General features: G+C 37.7%; 1 protein-coding gene across 2 annotated transcripts in view; it reads right to left on the bottom strand.

The window, feature by feature from the left end:
* Positions 1-308: 308 nt before the first annotated feature.
* tmem248 (transmembrane protein 248) overlaps positions 309-22,571 on the bottom strand; it is a 39,435-nt gene continuing 17,172 nt past the window's right edge. Inside the window, exons 2-7 of one of the 2 annotated variants that reach the window (XM_043718542.2) lie at positions 21,383-21,559; positions 17,656-17,941; positions 13,190-13,340; positions 7,486-7,669; positions 3,265-3,506; positions 309-2,392 (exon numbers count right to left, since the gene is read on the bottom strand). In XM_043718542.2, the coding sequence (XP_043574477.1) occupies positions 3,279-3,506; positions 7,486-7,669; positions 13,190-13,340; positions 17,656-17,941; positions 21,383-21,559 (1,026 nt within the window). In that variant the 3' untranslated portion in view covers positions 309-2,392; positions 3,265-3,278. The remainder of the gene's footprint in view (positions 2,393-3,264; positions 3,507-7,485; positions 7,670-13,189; positions 13,341-17,655; positions 17,942-21,382; positions 21,560-22,571) is intronic. The other variant, XM_043718543.2, reaches the window with a different exon arrangement.

Below are 22,571 nucleotides of genomic sequence, written 5' to 3'. Positions count from 1 at the left end.
TAATATTCTGCAGTTGTTGAAATTTAAAAATTGATTTCATTATGAAATTCAATAGTATTGTACATATGCACTGACTTTGGCAAGCAGTGAAAACTCTGTTTCTTCAAGTAGTACTCCTGAATTTTTAAAAACCATGATGTGCCATATCTATGAACAGTCCTCCAAAGATACACAAGGTTACAATTGTTATTATTGGTGCAAATAGATTGCACGTGCTTATTACCCAAAGTAATGAAATACAGACAAATTCAGAAGCTGTTCGATATAGATCAACAATATAGTTCTAATTAAGGTAAATACGACACATAATCATTGGATCCTTTTATTCAGCAAAAGCATATGCAAATTTTTACCAAAAAGCACAGAAACTCCAGAAACCAGAGATTGTCATAAAATAATGTGCTATGATTACAATCATGCAACAAGACAACAAGCAACACAAGACACAAAAAGATTTCCCTTTCTAAACAAACTATGGGGCATTCTAACAGTGCTCAGGCACTTTGCAAATGAACTGAGATTGGAGGCAACATGACTATGGTTAAAAATCACATTTACAGAGGCAATCTCAGTTTATGCAATAGCTCATAATCAATACATCTCCACATTCAAATCAGGAGACAGGGGTGGAAAATAAGCGATTTCCACAGATGCACATGTATGCTATGGAATATTTAATATACCAGCCAGAAACTGCAACAAGTTGTAATTCCAATTTGGGCTGACAGACCTGTACTACATTTTAAATCAAGCCTATTTTGCACTGCATGTTTTATTTGCAGTACTGAAATGGCTTTGAACTGAATCAGGAAGGAGTAAAAAACACAAACTTCAGGCTATAAACTATTTGATCTCAGCATACTTGAGCACCAGTACAGCCAATCACATGCTTAACTGAAAGTCTGTTTGGCAAAAATGAAATACATTTCATTTTCCAAACTCAAATTCTTAGTTGTCATGTAAATATTAAAATAAAGCTGCTTGGGGAAGTAAAAGTGTAATATTCAAAGTATACAAAAACAGATTTTCTTCCACATTCTTCACTGCTTTTCACCATTGTTTGGATCCATAGTTACCAGCGCATTGTCAGAAGCTTTGCTTCAATCTGGTTCAATTTAATAAATAAGGTTCATTACAAAAAATTAATTAATTAACTGGAAAGGGATCGAAGAACGGAGTAAAAATGAATTTTACTCCACAGAAACACAGAATAATAAATGTAGTTTGAAATTGAGACCTCTGATCAATTTTATCAATTTTTTTTGAATATTTAAAGTGCACCAAAGCAACATCCTGGCATTGAGATCATATGGACCACTTTACTCTTTAGGGAGCAAAGTGCTGAATCTTTCTTTTTAAGTTCTTTTATGATAGCTTTGAATTCCTTTCGTTTAACAAACATTACAAACAATGTGAATTCAACAAAATAAGCTGTGAAGGGGGTATTATTTGAAACAATTTGCAATGGCTAACAAACAAGAAAAGACAAAAATAAGGCCAGTAGAATGATGGAGGTTATTAAGGCAATTTTGTGGACCAGTTTGCACACAATACAATACATGCAAATACAGTCTGATTGAGGAAATGGTTGGGGTGGGTAAGATGGGAGATAGGCTTAGGTGCATAAGAAAGAAATAAAGCAAAAGAAATTGTGTACAGTATTCCAGCAAGCCATACATATAATACAGCCAACACTGGCAATTCTAAGCAAGCAATTTTGCTGGACAGCGGTATAGTAAATCACACAATGAATTCTGTCTCCATTTCCTACAAGCTCAAGCGGTACTGAAATGCATTATAATATACATTTGTCTTCTTCAATGTTCCAAAGGTTTAATGCCTTTTCTGTCAAGCATTAACAAGAGATAATAATTGTGCTGAACTACATATACACATTAACTTCAAATACTTAACAGATCATTGGTGTCAGAAATGCAGCATATACCACTACAGCACATATTTCCAACACATTATTTACACATTTGATACACCTTACTGTTTTTCTAAAAGTATTTTTGCAACTCAAAGCGTCAAGAGTTCAAAATTCTTTGACAGAGAAAAAATGCTTCTGAAATCATGGTTAATTTTCATGAACCTTCTTTCTATACATCCAGACTGGGTAGGTAGCAAACTTTTTTGTCTTTAACTTTTTCTAAAAAAAAATCGCAGTTAGCATGTGGCACAAGTGCATTGACAGACTGGTTTTGGATATATTATTACAAATATGTACAAAGTAAATACAGGCACTTAAAATGTCTTTGGTTGGAATAAACCAACTTTGCAGGACACTGGAATCAAAGTGTCAATACCCATTATTTTGGGTTCAACGTGCAAATGCTACAACCTGTCCATTTCCAGTAATGAAGGTGATTTATGCTTCTGATAGTGCAACCTGAAGAAAGAAAGAAAAGTGACATAGAAACCAATATACAATAGTAACAAAGAGAAATTTATGGCAAAACAGGTCTGGCAGCACCTGTGGAGTAAAAATAGTTAAATTTCAAGTCCGGTGCCTCTTCTTCAGATCTGATAGCAAGTAGGAAGCGATGGCTGAAGACAAGATGGCAGGAGAAAGAGATGAGTGGGTTGGTGAAGATGGAGCTATTTAAATCAATGTTGAGACTGAGAGGCCGTAGGGTGTCTCACTATAGGCTCCGTACCACCTCTCCCTCTCCACATCCACATCCCAAACTCGTCTTCAGCAGATAAACAATGTATTCCTAGTTGCCAGGTCACTAGACTCAAAATGTTAACTGACTTTTCCCCCACCGATGCTGCCAGACCTGCTGAGTTTTGCCAACAGTTTCTGTTTTTGCTCAAGATCACCAGTATCTAAAGTTCTTGGTTTTATTTTATACATGAGTAAACTAAATTAACAACTGCTGAAAATGAGGCCTGTTTATTTGTGTAGCTCAAAATCTAAGAGTTAGTTAGGCCAGCACAGCATAAGCAGACCAAGCTTGTTAGGAAAAGGGGAGTTTTGGAATCACAGAAGTATGGTAGCCAAGCTCTTGTAATACCAGAGCTATTCAGTAATATTCAAGGTAATATTTCCAATCTAGGTTTACTAATATTAAAAAAAAATTCTAGGGCTAATGTTCAATAACCAAATGCAGCTGACATTATCCACAAACAATACACAATAAATTGAACATTTTTAATCTTCATAATTTAAAGATAAGCACTAATTAAGACATGTTAAATGTTTACAATATTTAATTAATGCTAAAAGCTAAACTCTAGGAAAATGAGAATAATACTCACAATTATGTACTGTGTTAGTGTCTGTATTTAACAGGCATCACGATCAGAGTATAATTTTTCTTTAAATCGGGCTGAGTCACAGGAAAAGAAGAAGTTACCTTTTCTGGACAGAATTCACTATTGTTTTGTCGTATTTTCCCTGGCCGTCCTTTAATAACCGCATAGCAGAATATTGTAATCACCATGACGAACAGGAAGTAACTGGTATGCATCAAATGCAAATTAATGAGTGAACGGTCATCCTGGGAATGGAGAAGATTTTTGCAGGAATAACTTGAGAGAAAATGACATACATCTGCATTCTTAATTTTACAAGGTTCACTATATCTATCTTTCCCTTAAATTTGTACAATCCTTGTCAGTTGGTAGATCAATCCAAAAACTTGACCACGGTTTTGCATAATGTAAAAATCAGTAAATTAATCCTTGGAGCTTATGCCAGCTCTTTGCTACCCAATTAATCTCACTTGTCTATTCTTTTCCCATAACCCTGTAATTTGTTTTCTGTTTTGTACTTATCAAAATTTTTTCAAAGTCATAATTGAATCATTCTCCCACTCTAATAGGTAGCATAATCCAGATCACAAAAAGGAGCTACTAGAACAGTGTTTTCATGCCACCACTGGCTCTTTTGTTTATAACATTAGTTCTGTATCCTTCAGTTTCTGAACTATTTCTTACTTTGGACATTCCTTTCAAATGTCATCTTAGCACCCTCTTTAAAAAGAGCATCACCAGCTTCTCTGATCTCTCCACATAACAAGTCTTTCAACCCCCTAAATCTCTTCTGCTGCTGTACAAAGTTCTTGACATCCTTCTGAGATGGAGATGCCACAGTACATAATTGAATTGAACCCAGTACTTCAGGCGGAGCATACAAAGTCTTTCAAGAAGATTTAGCATTACTTCCTTAGTTTTGCATCTAATTGTAAATTCAATGCATTTTCTAGAAAAATACAGCTTTCATAACTTATGCAACATTTGAAGATTACCTTTTTAAAACAATTTATATACTCCCTTTATAGTAGATACTAATCGACTGGCATATTCTCTCAGATCCCTATTCCTTTATCTTTTCTATTGTTTGTATACACAACTGCATGGCCAAGCAAACAAAGGATTACTTCTCTTAAGCAAACTAAGGCACAATGACAGAAAGCTAGTCTACTCTACTACTGAATGAGATAACGACATTGATGCACACCAACCAGAAGCCCACCAATTCTGACCAGAGGTTTTTAGGCTTGATGATTTCAAAGAATGTTCTAGCCATTGAGATGTAAGAGTTGCTGAACATTTTCACAGCTAGAGGTGAAATCAAAAGGTTAATAGCATTGAAATAGTTAGCCGGTTCTGTATACTGAGGAACCCTGGCTTCATGCAGACAGAACCAAAATAAAAAGGTACTAACGGACTGTCACTGACCTGACACTTCAACTTATTTCCTTCGCCAAGGGTGCTGCCAGCATCATTGTCCATTTGATTTTAAAATTTTCAGCATTTTTGTTAAACGTCCGATTAGTACCTTGGAATTTTCAGTGTCTCATTAATATTGGAGGATACTGGGATTACACACATTAACTGCATGGTTTATGTATGGGCCATAAAATCATTACAGAAGAGACCCTTCAGCCCATCAAGTCTACTCCATTAAAAAAATCTCAACCTACACCAGTCCCACTTTCCAACACTTGGCCCATTTCAAGTACTCATCCAACTACTTTTTAAAGATTGTGGGTTTCCTGCCTTAACCACTCTCCCAGGCAGTGCATTCCATTTCCAAATTTCCTCAAATCCCTCTAAAACCCCCGCCTTTCACCTTAAAATTATCCCTTGTTACTGACCCTTCAACTGAGGGGAATAGTCGCTTTCTATACACATCCATCAGGTCCCCTCTCAATCTTCTCATAGCTCCTCTGCATCTCCTTCAGTGCAATCATATCCTCTCTATAGTTCAGTGAGCATAACTACATACAGCATTCCAGCTGAGAGCCGACCATAATCCTGCTCTTATAATCGATGCAATGACCAATAAAGACAAGTGCTCAGTATGCTGTTTTAATTAACCTATTAACCTGTCCTGGTGTCATCAGGGATCTGCGGACAAGCACCCCAAGATCCCTCTGAACTTCCTCATGTTCTACCACTGTCTTGTTGCTGCCTCCAAAGTGCACCATTTCACACTCAGTTAAATTTCATCTACCATTGACAAGCGCATTTGACCAACCTGTATCCTCCTGTAACTCAAGACCACCTTCCTCACGGTCAATCCCCCAATCAGCGTGCCATCCGTAAACTTATCATTGCCCCCACATTTTCTTCTATAATCATTAAAATGTAATTATCACATAATTCACAAACAAGGGGCCCAACACTGATTTCAGTGGTATGCTGCTGGACACCAACCTTCAATCTTCTTCTACCACTCTCTATTTCCTAAGACTGAGTTAGTTTTGGATCCAACTTTCCAAGTTACTGTATGCTTTTGTCATCTTTATCACTTTCCCATATGGGACCTTGTCAATGGCTATGCTGTAATCCATACCAACCACATCAAGTGTGCTAGCCACTTCTGGTCACCTCCTCAAAAAAAAATTAAAATCAAATTTGTTTGGCATGACCTCCCTCTGACAAAGCTATGCTGACTATCCCTGATCAAACCTTGCCTCTCCAAGTGGAGATTAACTGTCTCCTTTAGAATTTTCTCCAATAGTTTCCCTATCATTGACCTAAGATTCAATGGTCTATACTCCCTGGTTTAGCACTAGCATCCTTCTTGAAAAAAGTGGAAACACATTAACTGTCCTCCAATCCCACCACCATTGTTCTGCCCTCAATTTACTGTTTCCAATTTACTTTGGCCAGATCATGGCATCTTTTAATAAAATCGGCCTTTCCTCAATCCAAAGCCCTAGCGCCTGTTGTCAGTTTATGGGTCTATAATACAGTCCCAGCCATGTGATTGCCCCTTTTTATTACTAAGCTTTACCCACGAAGCCTCCATTTGATGTTCTAAGATATAATCCCTTCTTCCTGCAATGACCGACTCACCAATAATGCAACATCATCTCCATTTTTACATCCTACCCTGTCTTGCCTGAAGATCCTACATCCCAGAATGTTGAATGGCCAGTGCTGTCCCCAGCCATGTTTGTGATGGTAACATTGCAATTTTACAAACTAATTCATCTCTCTTACCTCTTATACTCCCATTATTAAAAAGGAGAGGTTATCTAGCTGAACTTTGTCTGCCTTTGCTCCTTTACTCAAGGGTGCTGTGTCCCTACTGTATTAACACAGTGCATCCCCTCTCCCTGCCAACTAGCCTAAATTCCTCTCAACAGCAACAGCGAACCCATCTGCAAGGATGTTGGTCTTATTCTAATTCAGGTGCAGACCATCTCATTTGTACAGGAGCCACCTACCCTTGAAATGATCCCAGTGAGCTAAAAATCTAAAACTTCTTGCACCCGTTCTTGAGACGTGCATTCACCTGCATTATTCTCTTATTTCTGCACACTCTAGCACCAAGTAAAGTTGTTATAGCTCCCAGAGGACCATAGGCTACTTTGTCATTAGACCAAGATGACTGGTGGTAACTTTAACCCAAAGGTCTCCAGATCTCAGGTAAGGGGCAAGATTGAGAAAACAGGACCTTCATGGTGACCTCAACAGGTACAGAAACTGAATGTGCACTGTTGGGGTCACTATGCATTTCAAACCAGTTATCCAGCTAACTGAGCAAACTGACATCCCTATGATTTGTAGAATTTTACACTGAGCAACATCCACTGAATAGATGCAACCAACAGTGGTATTACCAACAACACTTACATAAAATAGTAAGTCTAAGATCAGCAAAGAGAAAAAATTGAGAAGTCTCTTAAATATGAAAGACTTTGATGGGGTAAAGATCATGATAGACATATCATACCATAATATGGACCAACTAAATTTCCTACTGAATTGCTCTTGGCCCATAATAATGAGGTAGTAGATTATACTTGAGCAAAATAATCTTAGTGAGTAAAAAACACAAGATAAACTAATAAAAGATTCCCATTTCAATTTTTAAACATGCAAACCAAAGCAATGTATAACTTTAGGCAACGTTAATGGGTTGGCAACTTGTCACAGCGCCGTAAAGAAAACATAAGAACTATGAAACATCAGATTAATTTTGTGTTTCACATACATATAGTAAAATGATGCATTACTTACATCTGGCACAATGACTGTTAGTTTAGGATTAAGTGCATGATACACTTTCCCAATTGCTCCTTTGTAACACCAAAACGGGTTGTAATCTTGTGAATATTTTGTATTTGCGTCTCGAGCTGTGGTGAACATTTTATACCAGACAGTAGCATTGCTGAATGTTTCAGGGACGCAATGTGGTGGCTGGCTGCAAAAAGAAAGTAATTTTCACATTACTTCAAATGTTAAAAACTAGTTTGAATGACGTCGTCCACTTCTCTCCTAATGCCTTGCCCCTTTTCACACCATTAGGGCTGATAGCAAAAACATTGATAATTTCAAACTTTTGGAAAGAGTGTTGTGCAAGTATGCTCTGCTCCAAAGCAGATCCTTGGCTCATGTTCTGACGCTTCATGCCAGTTTTGTTTTGTTGTTGATGGTCATTTGGTATAGCCATCCACTTCAGGGAAGACAAGGAGACAGGTCACACAAGTCAAACACAAGCAGAACAGGAATCAAAATCTGTCCTGTTGCCGTTTATCTGAACCAAATCTGAGCCATCTGAGAACATTAGCCCCTTTAAAAAACATATCCATTTTAGTTTTGTTTAAAACTAGATTTTTGGTAACTTCAAAATTATCTTGATCTGGAGCCAAGCTTTGAACCAAGCTCTATAACAAAGACCACCTACTTCCAGGTCTGGAGGCATCACCCTGCCTATTGTTGAAATCATCCTTCATACTCTTGACCTTTAGAGTCAACTATTCCACTGCAATTCCGTCCAGCTTCTCAATTTTCATTTAAAAAAAAACACCCCTCAAATTTCAAGTCTCTGTATTCTTCCCAATCCTACCAACTACTGCTCACCCTCTGCTCATTGATCTATATTTGATCCAGGTCCACAAACACCAAATTAAAATTAGCTTGTTAAATCCATCCATGGGCTTCCCATCCTAATCTCATCAACCCTGCAGCCCTCAAAGAACTTTGCATCTTCCAAATTTAGTCAATTGTGCACTCTCCACTGTTCACCACAACATAGGTTAGCACAGCCCTTCCTGATAGAATGATTGCTAAATCTGTTTTCCTTATCTCTTCCTTTAAATGACTTCCTAAATCCTGCCTTTTCAAACAAACCTTTAGTCTCCCAACCTTATGCTTCCTTCTTTAGTTCAATGTCAACTATTGTCTGATTGCTTAGTGAAGTATCCAGAGATGTGTTTACTACATTAGTGACACTTTATTAATGCAAGTTGCTGTTGTTAAAGGACCTAACACTTAAATAAGCAGATTATGTTTTTCCAGATCAAGAAATAAATAAGATGTACTCTAAAACAAAAGCAAAAAGACATTCCACATTAAGAGATTAACTAGATGTTAGAAAGTTGCCCTTCGTTAATTACGTTGCATTACTCATACTGTTCACTATTCGTCAACCATATTCTACTAAGTGTTTCAGAAAAATAAACTATTTACAGACATGGAAACAGACTCTTGGGTCCAACCATTCATGCAGAACACAATCCTAAACTAAACTGGTCCCACCTGCCTGCTCCTGGCTCATATCCCTCAAAACCTTTCCTATTCATGTAGTTATCCAAGTATCTTTTAAACATTGTAACTTCTTTGCCCACTTCCTCAGGAAGCTCATTCCACACGCAAATCACCCTCAGGTACAAAATTTGCCCCTCACGCCTTTTTTAAAAATCTCTCTCCTCTCACATCAAAAATATGCCCCTTAGTCTTGACATCTCCCATTTTGGGGAAAAGACATAAGCATTAACCCTATTTATACCCCTCATGATTTTTATAAAATTCCATAAGATCACCTCTTAACCTCATTCACTCCAGTGGAAAACGTCCCAGTCTATCCAGCCTTTCCGTATAAATCAAACCTTCCATACCAAGCAAAATCCTGGGAAATCTCTTCTGAACCCTCACCAGCTTAGTAATATCTTTTTCCGAGAACTGGGGAACCAGAACCAAACACAGTACACCAGAATATGTCTCACCAACGTCAGAGTCATAGAGATGTACAGCACGGAAACAGACCCTTCGGTCCAACTCATCCATGCCGACTAGATATCCCAACCCAAACTAGTCCCACCTGCCAGCACCCGGCCCATATCCCTCCAAACCCTTCCTATTCATATAAGCATCCAGATGCCTTTTAAATGTTGCAATTGTACTAGCCTCCACCACTTCTCAACATAATTTTCCAACTCAGCGATGAAGGCAAGCATGCTAAACACCTTCTTAACCATCCTGTCTGTATGCATTACAAACTTTGAAGAATTATGTATTTGAATCCCTAGGTTCCTCTGTTCTGCAACACTACCCAAGACCCCACCATTAATTGTATAAATCCTGCCCCTATTTACTGTATCAAAATCGATACCTCATACTTATCCAAATTGACCCATTTGATCAAGATCCCTTTATAATTTTAGAAAATCTTCTCCGTTGTCTAATTATGCCACCAATTTTGATGTCACCCACCAACTTACTAACCATGACAAATAAGAGAGGACCCAGAACCCAAACATGTGGAACGTCACTGGTGCTAGGCCTCTCGTCCAAAAAACAACCTTCTACCATCACTCTGTATCCTGACATTAAGCTAATCATGTATCCAATCGGCATGCTCACCCTGAATCCCATATAATCTAACTTTCCAAATTAGTCTTACTGTGCAGAACCTTGTCAAAAGGCTTTACTAAAATCCAAGTAAACAATGTCTACTGCTTTGCTGTCATCAATCTTTTCATTGCAACCGTTAACTTATAACTTTTTTGGTTGCATTAGTGGGAATTAAAAATGAAAACATTTTAATACAAGACAAACGAGACATACAAATTCCCTCAAAATGCATCACTGCAACGTTTCCTATAGATGTATGACCATGCAGCCATTTGTAAGACTCGTGCATTTCAATTGTCCTCCACTATGTGTCATCGGCTTCCATTTGAACCTGCCATGCACAGAGGTTAGAGGTCACGCAGAAGAAACAAAAATTTGGAGAATATTGCTGCAAAGTACATCAAATACAGGGTCACAGATGTGCATAGTTATAACCTATCACAAATTATGAACTGTATTTATTAGTTCTTCCATAACGGCTTTCAAGAAAATAAAAAGTATTTGCAACAAGTTATTTGCTAGACCAACAGAATGGGGAAAATAAAAGACCAAGTTATGGAGACACATTCCAGGTAGGAAAGAAAATCTTTACAAAGGATGCATTAACTCCTTGGAAGGTCATAATAATAAGTATTAAATTTGTTTAAGTTTCAGAATATGGGTGGCACGGTGGCACAGTGGTTAGCACTGCTGTCTCACAGTGCCAGAGACCTAGGTTCAATTCCCACCTCGGGCAACTGTCTGTGTGGAGTTTGCACATCCAAAAATGTGCAGGTCCAAAAACGGGCATGCTAAATTGCCCGTAGTGTTAGATGAAGGGGTAAAGGTAGGGGCTACTCTTCAGAGGGTCGGTGTGGACTTGTTGGGCCAAAGGGGTGTTTCCACACTTTAAGTAATCTAATCTAAATCTCTGCTAAAATATGTTGTCCAGCTACAGCAACTATTTGAAGAACCTTCAGTTTAAGAAAAAAAAGTTAAACAAGATCTGTGGAATAAGTTTAATTCAATTAACTGAGCTGATCACATTTTAACCTTAATGTCAGAACGTTGTAGATTCAATTCCAAGGTTTCAGAATAGTCCAGGTGGCACTTCAACAGGAAGTATCATCTTTTAAATGAGATCACTACAGCCCCACCTTCAGGTACTGCAGTGTACCTGTGTGTACAAACTGCACTTGGTTCCCGAAACTCAGCAGTGATTACACTTGAAGAACAGCTCATTTGATAAGATTCGGAAGATCCTGATAACAAAAGGTGAGTTAAACAGCAATTGATTTACTTTTCTCAAAAGAAACAATACAGAAGGGAAATTAATTTTCTCTAAGCAATAGCTTCTGAAGCAATAAATAATTAGGAGGCGCTGGTTTAATTTTCGTTATCATATAATATGTGATATTCTTCAAGCAAGGTCACAAATCCCAAATGCTGTAGTCAAACCAGAATGGAGATTAGGTTTAATTTGGCATGTAAATTGGTTTTTCTACGGGAGCCAAGGATCTGAATCTGACGATTGAATGGAGAAGTATACTTAAGCCAATTTCATTGAATTGTACTAATGGGTCCTTCAGAAACTTATCTAAATGGATTCTGCTGCATAAAAGGAAACTATTTTCTGTACAAAAGGATTCATCAAATAGAAGAGGGGGTAGAGTTAAGGCATTAATATTTCAACTCATGGAATAGTATAATACTAAAAATGTAAACAATGCTGACAGTATGATGATGCAGTAAAGTGATGTGATGTTATCAGGACAACATTATGTAAGAATCCTGGCCATAAAATACTCATGTCTTCACATAAATTTACCCTGTACTTCATTTGATGGTCTTCTCTCCTGAATACTTCAAGAATCTTCGATTCAATTTTATGAATGGCAGACACTCTTATCCATGTCACACAGGTAGTCCCTATTTCTGTTATCACAACTGTGGGTATGAGAGGGGTAATCAATTGTGGAAGGGAGAGAAAGTGACTTTATTTTTATTCTCACCACTAATCCATAGATATGCATTTAATATAGTAGTAGTCAGAAATGGTGACTATGAGTCATATTTTTCTTCCATAATCCTGAGCTCACTTATTACTGCTCAGCTAGACTCAGTGTACTTTGCACCAAACAGAATTCTGACCAGATATAGTTCTTCTTTTTGTGGCTCAACTATTCACTAGAAAACCCAAATTCTGGTGATTCTGAAAACCGGGAAGAAAATTAAATTTCTAAAAATTCTTAAATGGTTGCTAAAAGATTTGGTAACTGTACTACTGGATAACTTGATTTGGAGGTACCAGTGTTGGACTGGGGTGTACAAAGTTAAAAATCACACAACACCAGGTTATAGTCCAACAGGTTTAATTGGAAACACTAGCTTTCGGAGCACTGCTCCTTTATCAGGTGGTTGTAGAGTATAATCCTTATACTCCACAACTACCTGATGATGGAGCAGCGCTCCGGAAAGCTAGTGCTTCCAAATAAATCTGTTGGATTATAACCTGATGTTGTGTGATTTTTAACTGGATAACATGGAAGATTTACCATTCCCAATACCAAAGCCAAACAACACCAAACTAAATATGCACCCTCACACAAAGTATAGTTATGGACAATACCACTAGCTGGTAGGGAGGTTGACAAGAAAGAGTATAAATCACTGGCATCAAATGCGGATAAATTCATTTGATTGAATGAATTAATTACCAAATTAATCCAAGTTTGAATGTAGCATCTGCATTAGCTATCAGTGCAAATATTCTCTCACATTCACCCTACACAATATATTCACTCCTAGTTCAAAAATCCCAGGTAGGTTAGAAAATAAAAATAGGTAAATACAAATGACTGCAGATGCTGGAAACCAGATTCTGGATTCGAGTGGTGCTGGAAAGGCACAGCAGTTCAGGCAGCATCCGAAGAGCAGGAAAATCAAAGTTTCTAGCAAAAGCCCTTCATCAAGCCCAAATCGTCGATTTTCCCGCTCCTCGGATGCTGCCTGAACTGTTGCGCTTTTCCAGCGCCACTCTAATCCTGGAAAATAAAGATACCCTACACACCCATTTGAAAGCCCCAATCACTTCCAGAATAATACTCACACTGTGACAGGAAAAACATTAGTTGCAGCTGTAATGGTCATGCATGTCGTGTAAACCATCTGCTCACACTGGCCATGGAGTACACATTCATCGGAATTCCAGGAAGTTGGCAAAGTAAATGTAATATTCATTTCTTCATGTGATTCATGCCCTATAAAATAGTCACAATGTATTTTTAAAATCACAGTCAATAAACATTTTAGGGTGCACTAAGTGCTCAAAACATGCCACTGGGGACATTACAATAAAAATCAAAAGTCATATCTTCCTGGAGAGCTACTCAGTATTATAGCAAAATTGATTGTTAAAAAAGGATCTGTTCACTTTATAGATTGTTGTGTTAGTAATAAATATTAGTTCTGCACATCAGAAGTACAACATGCAATAAGGTACACCACAAGAAATAATCAGATCTGCTAATCACAAATTTGATTGAACAAACTATTCAGCAATAAATATTGCTTTATAATCCAATTCACAATGAGAATTTTCTCATTTTCATATTCAGTCTGTAGCAAGTAGTAGTAAAATTGAATTATTTAAAACATCACACAAAACATATTAGAAGTGCAACTGCACAAACATAATGGTATCAAATAAAATACAACATAATCAAAAGCAAAGTATTAAATATTTCCACCTCCAACACCTACTCTCAGTCAGCCTTTTGAAATTCATATTTGTGGTTTATTTAATTGCCAGTGTCCTGGGCATTGAGAGTGTGGCGCTGGAAAAGCACAGGTCAGGCAGCATCCAAGGAGCAGGAGAATCAACGTTTCAGGCATAAGCCCTTCATCAGAAATCATGAACGGTGAAATTCCTGATGAGCGGCTTATGCCCAAAATGTTGATTCTCCTTTTCCTCGGATGCTGCCTGACCTGCTGTGCTTTTCCAGCACCACAGTCACTCTGAGCTCCAGTATCTTCAGTCCTCACTTTCTGCTTGCATTTTAAGAATGCAAGTCTGACATTTTGGACCAATGTATACTCTAAAGCTAATCCAAAACAAATCTTTATAAAATTTTCACCAAGAATGTATACTGTAGAAAACATTCTTCTACAGTAATACTTCAAAGAATCAGTACCAGGTTCTTGCAACATTACCAATTTGACAAACTTCCTATGATGAAGCAACTGTAACTGGAAATTTAAAACCATTACAAAAGTTGTTTATTCACAGCTAATATCACAGTGGGAGGCAGAGTAATAGACATTATGTTTCCTTGGAGTATGCAGGTGATTCAGGACCCTTGTAACTTTTTTTTTGCTGAGCTATGAAACAGTGACTAAAAAGGACACAATTTGGATGCAGCCTGTTTTGGAATGTTTGTTTTGCAGCTGTGTCGCTTACAGGAACAAGTGGTTGTACACACAGATGCTGAGAAGAACTTTCAACGAGATATAGATTAAGACATTTGCAGAACAGAAGGTGACTATTCAGCCCATCATGTTCACACCAGTCAACAAAGACATCACCACACTCATCCATTTTAAGTTCTTGGCCCATAGCGTAGAGGCGGTGACAATGCAAATGAAGACCTAAATACTTCAAGTGTTACAAAAGTTTCTGAATTAACCACCCTTTAAAGCAGTTCCAGAATCCCAGCAGCCTCTGGATGAAAAACATTCTCTTTGCCTTCTACATCTTACCTTAAATTTATGCCCTCTGGTTAGTGACCCTTCTACGAATAAGAAAAAATGCTTTCCTATCCTTAAGTGAAACAAAAGTGAGGATATTGTAAATCGGAAGCAAACAAGAAAAAAAAAATTAGAGAAACTCGGGAGGCCTGGCTCACAGGACTCTAAACCTGAATGTTATTCTTTCCACAGATGCCACCAGGTTTGCTGAGCTTCTCCAGCAATTTGCTTTTGTTTTCTTTACTACTCACTCTATCTGCAACCCTCAAAACCTTAAACATCTCTATTAGGTCTCTTCACAACTTTAACTGCTCCAATGAAAACAATCCCGGCCAATCTAATCTTTTCTCATAACTCAGACTCTCAGCCCAGGCAGCAACCTGATAAACATTCTCTGCAACCATTCTAGTTCAATCACATCATGCTTTCCAGAACTGTAAACAGTACTCCAATTGTGGTCTAAACAAGTTTTATCGTTCCAGCATGACCATCTTGCTCTTGTATTCTAAAGCTCAGCTAAAAAAGACAAATATCCCACATTCCTAATTAACCATATTATCTTCAGTGATTTATGCACATGCACTCAGTTCCTCTCATCTTCAGTACCTTCAGGCACAGTGGTTAGCATTGCTGCCTCATAGCGCCAGGGACCAGAGTTCAATTCCACCCTCAGTCTGTATCATGAAAACTGATGCTGTACCTATTCAGTTGCTCTGCCATTTCTTTGATCCCCACTATTACTTCAGCAGTCCAATGGCCACTCTTGCCTCTCTCTTCCCTGAGCTTCTAAAAAACTCCTACAATCTTCTATTAAGAGCGAACTTACTTTCAGATTTCATCTTCCCTTCCCCCATACTACTTTTAAACTGTCTTTGCTTAAAAGACTCCCCAGTCCTCTGGCTTCCCACTGATCTTCACCTCATTGTATGTTTTTCCCTTTTGCTTTTACGCTGTTCCCGACTCCCCTTGTCTGCAATGGCTGTCTGGTCCTCTTAATATGTTTCTTCTACCTTGGTTTGAATTTCTGCTGCATATTCCAAATTATCTCCAGAAAACAACTGTTTATTTTCACCTGAATGGCAAAGGATGAGAGGTGACCTGATGGAAGTTTCCAAAATTATGAGACTCAATCTTTTTGTCCCAGGATAGGAATATCAATTACGTGGTACGTAGCTTTTTTTTTAAATAAAAGGGCATAAGTTTACAGGAGATGAGAGAGGCAAGTTTTTTTTTAAATTCCGAGGGTGATAATTGCTTGGAATGAACTGGTGGAGGAGACAACATCTAAATATCTTGACAGATAAATGAACAAGCGGAATATAGAGATATGGAGCACAGAGGCAAAAGGTTTTAGTTTAGAAAGGCATCATATATGTTGGTACAGTATTGGTGGACACAAGGACCTGTTCATGTGCTGTACTGTTCTTTAAATTCTTAATTCCTGGCATTGCTACTCCACCATCTTTTCTGTTAGGTTGCCCTTCCAATCAACACTGGCTAGCTCCTGCCTCATGTCTTTGTAGTTATCTTTACTCAATTGTAATACTGTTACATCAGATTCCAGCTTCTCTCCCTCAAATTGCAGAATGAAGTCTATCATATTGTCACCGCCTTCATTTTAAGCTCCCTAATCAAGACTGCCAGATGACATAGCAAATCCAGAAAGGCCACAAGCTGCTTCAGAAAATCTTGCGGACGTTCCACAAATTCCTTTTCTTGGGATCTGCTACCAACTCGATCTTCCCAGTACATCTATATGATAATCCCTTGTTCATCAACGCTTTCTTTCATGTCTTTCCTATCTTCTGATCTTTTTTCTGCCCCACATTCTGACTACTGCTAGAGGGTTCTTGCACCATCTCTCCAACATTCATCTGCTCTATCCTTCTATGCCTATATTCACTACTGCATGACACCAGGAGGAAATCTAGAGATTGCTACCTTATTCGATTTCCTATGTAACTCAATAAAGTCTACTTGTAACATCACATTTTTTTCTTCCTATATCATTGGTCCCAATATCAACCACTACTTCCGATTGTACACCTGCTTCTTTCAGAATTCCCCTGCAGCCGTTCTGTGGCAATCTTGACCCCAACACCCAAGCGTTGACATACTATCCTAGAGTTATAACAACTGCTGAAGTGTCTATCTATTCTACTCATTAACAAGCTCCCTACTTCATTAACAAGCCCCTCCACACTTCTGCTTCCCAAGTAGCTAGATTATCCACAGTGTCATGGACTTGGCTGTGGCTGGTCTCCACGAAGGAACCATCACTATCATAGTCTAAGACTGAAAAATGTCCACAAGTGAATGGCACTTGGGATATTTCCTCACTGTCTATCCAGCCCCCTTGTTCTGTCTGGCAATCACCGAGTTAGTCAGCCAGTTCTTAAGCTATATTTACAATCTTTAATCACAAGCAACAAGAAGTTTATTTAAATAATATAGGAGGAAGCATAGTTAAAAAGACAACTATTTGACTAAAAACCTGGAAGTAAAATTGTAAAATATTTGCGTAGATTATAAAGTATTTTTTTTTGTGGAAGTTAAATTCATTGAAATTAAATCAGTCAATACAATATAAATACACAAAACCTGGAATCATCCAACAACTGAATTAATGGGATAAAGAAAGCTGTGCAAAATTATAAATGAACTGAAACAAATTAAGTTTTAAAATTAATTTGATTCCAAATTTTTAAAAACATTACAACATTGAACTGTGGAAGAGAAGTAAAAAAGGCAAGCCAATAACTTAAGATTAGAGAAATAAAGTTACAGCACTTCAGTTCATCAGGACAGAACACATTGCAGTTTCTTTACCTGTCAGCCCGATCTGATGTCCAAATATAGTTGCACTAAGGTGTGTAATATTGCGAGAGTATCCACCAAAAGGTTTTAGAGGATCCAATGTGAGTGTTATAGAAACAGAAATATTTATTGGTCCAGGATCTTCCAGAACTGATGGAGATTGTGTGGAAGATCGCATTTGTCCACTTGTTACAGTGCTCTCTGGGGTGGTTGTTTCATTAATGAGGTGCTTTAAAGTTTCATTCTCAGATACACACAAGTCCAGATCATTAAATCTCAACAGGAAAGTGTTCCAGTCCTATCAGGAGACAAAAAAAGTGTTTATTTTAAAATCATAATTTTAGTGCTTCAACTTTTAAAATATATTGCAATAGCAATCACAATCCACTTAGTAACAATGATTTTGATTGATGCTGTCACCATTAACCACCACCAGAATTACTTTCATAATAACATAGACATATTCAAACAGCACCTTGGATTTTTGAAAAAATATCCTTAAGTGGTGGTGAGCTTCTTGAACTGCTGCAGTCTAAGAGACGCAGACATGCCAACAATGCTATTAGGGAGTTCCAGGATTTTGTTGTGTGCCTTGGAGGAAAACTTGCAAGTTGTTGTCCTTATTCTTCCAGATGACCAAAATCTTGGATTTAGTAGATATTGCCAAAGGAGCCTTGATGAGCTGCTGCATCAATGGTGGAGGAAGTAAGTTTTGAAAGTAGTCAATGGTTTGCCAAGCGTGCCAATTGCTTTGTACTGGATGGTGTCAAATATCTTGACTGTCGCTGAAATTGCACCCACCCAGTAAAGCAGAGTGCTATATCACACTTTTGACTACATGATATAGAGGCTTCATGAAGCCAGATGGTGAACTACCTACTGCAAAATTCCCAGCCTCTGACCTGCTCTGTAGCACTACAGTATGAATATGGCTTACCCAGTTTGTTTTCTGGTTATTGGTAACTTCTAGGATTTTGACAATGGGGGATTTAGTCATGGAGAAATGATTAGATTGCCTCCTGTTGGAGATAGTTGTTGCCAGGTACTTAAGTAGCACAATGTTAGTGGGTGGCACGGTGGCACAGTGGTTAGCACTGCTGCCTCACAGCGCCAGAGACCTGGATTCAATTCCCACCTCAGACAACTGGAGTTTGCACATTCACCCCATGTTTGCGTGGGTTTCCTCCCACAGTCCAAAAATTTGGCCATGCCAAATTGCCCGTAGTATTAGGTGTATGGGAATAGGTCTGGGTGGGTTGCGCTTCGGCGGGTTGGTGTGGACTTGTTGGGCTGAAGGGCCTGTTTCCACACTAAGTAATCTACTCTAATCTAATGTTACTTACTACACATCAGCCCAAGTTTGAATGTTGTCTAGAGCCAGGAACATGTGGATTATAGAAAGATTTTCATAGTCATTTCACTGATTCAAAGGATGAATAAAAGTTTGGTCAAGGAGGTGCATTTTGGGAACTGGAATGAGGAAAGGCAGAGAGGTTTGAAGAGGTAATACCAGAGCATAAGGCCATAAATGTCTGAAAACAGTGTTAATGCGAGTGGGTGAAACACAAGCGAGAGAATTGGAGAATGCTACAGACATAGGGAGGCAATCCCCATAAAGGAATTCAAAGAGAACAAGAAAATTAATAAATTTAAACTGTTAGGAAAACTGAATTCTAGCGTGTGAAACCTGGTGTGAGACAGGATACAAACACTGATTAAATGAGCTAAAATATGCAGAGATTAGAAGTTAAGTGAAATGTAAGCAAATTTCAAGTCTACATATAAAATTATGGAAGGAGGTTTCTCTGTAAGGGCTTCAGCAGAGGTGCAAACACACGAGATCTTTTTATGGGCAAAATGACACTTTTTTTAAGAAAAAGCATATAGAATATCAGAAGACTTCACAAGTTGCAAATGATCAGTGAATTTAAAAAAAATCCAAGGTCAACCTTTATCTTAATTGATCAGTTGAAATTAACAATTGCCAAGAGGAAGAGAATAAAGGAGACTGGCCACTAACCAAAGGTCTATTAAATGTGTGAACAAACTCTTCAGAAATGTCAGGCAACACACATGAAAAGTAAGAATCAAAATGCAGACAATATGTAATGACTTGCTGATGCTTCCTCTTCCCAAGACTTCTCATATCCATGTTGTTAAAATACAGTCTACACTTGAAGTTTTATTTTTCATTAAACTTGGCACACAGAACACTTCAGTCAACACGAGATCATCATTATCCTTTGAGGTGCATACACTAGGCTTCCTTTGTTCAAACAATTTGACTGCAAAACCCTCTGAAGCACTCACTGCCAGAGCAGCTTCAGTTTGGACGTCTAAAGGTTTACATTTAATACTTACTTTTGAATAACTGCCATTTGTTTTATTAATATTATGTGTATTTTGAATTGTGTGAAAATTATGCTGATCTCAACATATTTGACAAAATACTATTGGACAATACTTACAATAAAATCATTTCTCACCAAAACTAGCACAAGACTTAATCAAAATCATTTAGCTTCAATGCCTTTGAAGGAAACGTCAACCAAGGTCTCACCTATCCTCTCAAGTGGTTGTAAAAGATCCCATGGCACTATGGGATGAAGTACAGGGTATTCTCGTTGTACTACAGGAAAGACCATCACAACAGATCTTCATTTGTTGGGACTCCTTGCTATGTGCAAATTCAAAGGCCCATTTCTCTCGAAGTGGGGCTAAACTTCAAAATTTATCCCCTCATTGTGAAGTACTTAGGGATGGAATGAAGCTGTGAAATGTGTCATAATAAGAAGTTCTATTTAAAATGTTTTTCTCACTTCTGTGACTATTCTTTTGTAAACCTGACAGCAGATGCATTCAATTTAATCCACAAACAAATGAAGTGTTCAAAAAAAAAAAATCACTGTGCTGCCAATTATGAGGTGGCATGGTGGCTCAATGGTTAGCATTTCTGCCTTATAGGATCAGGGACCCGGATTCAATTCTGGCCTTGAGCGGCTGTCTGCTTGGAGTTTCAAGTTCTCCCTGTTCAGCCATATGTCCTAGTTTCCACCCACAGTCCAAAAATGTGTACATTAGGTGAATTGTTCATAGTGTCTAGAGATGTGCAGGCTAAGTCAATTAGCACGGTAAATGTGGGGTTATGGAGACAGAATAGGGGATTGGGCCTGGGTGCGATGCTGTTACGAGGGGTGGTGAGGAGTCAAGGGGACAAATAGCCTCTTTCCGTTCTGTAGAGATTCTATAATGCCATTTAGCCAGTAATACTACTAATTAATAATAATTAATTAACTAATACACTTAGGTTTGTGCTTTTACCTGACAAAAGAGATTCATGAGTTCTATTACAGATTAACACAGGTTGAGGAAGTAAATGACAATAACTGGAACATGGCGTTTTGAGAAGGAAAAATGCTGTTTATATTTTAAAATATAGTGATCATTCCTCTTGTAGTGTGCAAAAGAGAAGGCAGAAATATTTAGCAAACTAAATGCCATTACAGCTGTTTTTGTTGACTTAAAGCAACGTTTGCAAGCATAGTTGTTTTTACCTCCAAGTGACTAAATACATCTTATCCACAGATTTCAGAACAGAAGTGACACTACAGTACATTTACAGTTGGAATCTATGTAAATAGTATCTATGTTCTGGTGAAAACCTAGAGCTTTAATCATGACAAACATTTTTTAAAAGCACTACTTCATACAATAAAAAATAAGAGGAAAGAAACAATACCTCAGTCATTTCTGGAGACTTTATTTCCTTTATTTTGAAAAAGTAACCCAATGTCAGGAAAGCGATGGCCATTGCACTGACACTAATCATAAACACCACAAGTGGAGGACGGTTGCTTATGTATACCTTCAAGTTCTCAAGTGGATGGATAGTAAGCATGGTTCCCATCAAGTAAACCTGCAAAACAAATCACTTTTTAAAATTGTATACAACAATGGATTTTATTATCTGCCAACAGACAAGGTTTCCTACAACTGACCTGCTATTTTGCAATTAGGAATGAAAAACCCAATGCTATTAAATATTTTTTGTTGTTTGATTCACATCAAACACACAGCTATCACTAAACCAAAACATCAAACTTAAAGCTCCAAGGCATTTAAAATTTACGTTATTTGCAGTTTACAGTCCAATTTACTATCACTGTCACAATTCATTCAAAAATTCAGAATAAAAATATTCTTGCTAATACACATACAATGATCAACAAATCAAAATTCTTGCCCAAAGTTGCAATGATTGCATATAGCAATCAAAAAGCTAAAAGTCTAGCCTCAAACATTAAGAACATTTCCAGAAAATAAAGCATCCAGCAGCTGTTTTGATTTGTCAAATCAGTCTCTGCCCACTTCCAACCTGACAAACTCTCTGTTCAGTAAGGTTAAATAGACTTAAACATATGAACTACATTCAGATGATTTAAAGCAGTTATGATGAAAAGTTAGTACCCAGTAGTCATAACCTAATTTTTCAGATTCTGTTTCAACTAATTATTTCTCACAAAGTTTTTCTTTATCCTGGCTATTTAGGTTGATTACAAAATTATGAAGCTCAGAATCAATGTCTATTCATGCTCGCACAGCTTCAATCTGCTTTTACAGGATTGAACAAAGAATTGAAATTCAGAGGTATGCACAAAGAATGGTTGAATTCACCCCTGGTCTTGAGCCAGCATGTAGCCTGTATTTAGTATTCTTTCCTAAAAAGGTAAAAAAAAACTCAAAACAAATCAGGATTTAGATGCAAAGCCAAGTCATGCACCAGCAATGTTAACACCAAGACATTAGAAAATGTCAGTAAAATGTTTTGCATATAGTATATGTCATGGAAATATTTACTTTGCTTCCTGTGTTTCAGTCATGACTATCATTAGCATTAGCAATCATATCCATTTTTCACTGGAAAAACT

Source organism: Chiloscyllium plagiosum, unplaced genomic scaffold, assembly GCF_037043375.1.
Source record: "Chiloscyllium plagiosum isolate Xiang-an unplaced genomic scaffold, Cpla_swu_hap1 HiC_scaffold_31, whole genome shotgun sequence".
NCBI classification, from domain to species: Eukaryota; Metazoa; Chordata; class Chondrichthyes; order Orectolobiformes; family Hemiscylliidae; genus Chiloscyllium; species Chiloscyllium plagiosum.
The sequence above is the reverse complement of the archived record's forward strand: the minus strand, read 5'-3'. Positions and strand labels throughout refer to the sequence as shown.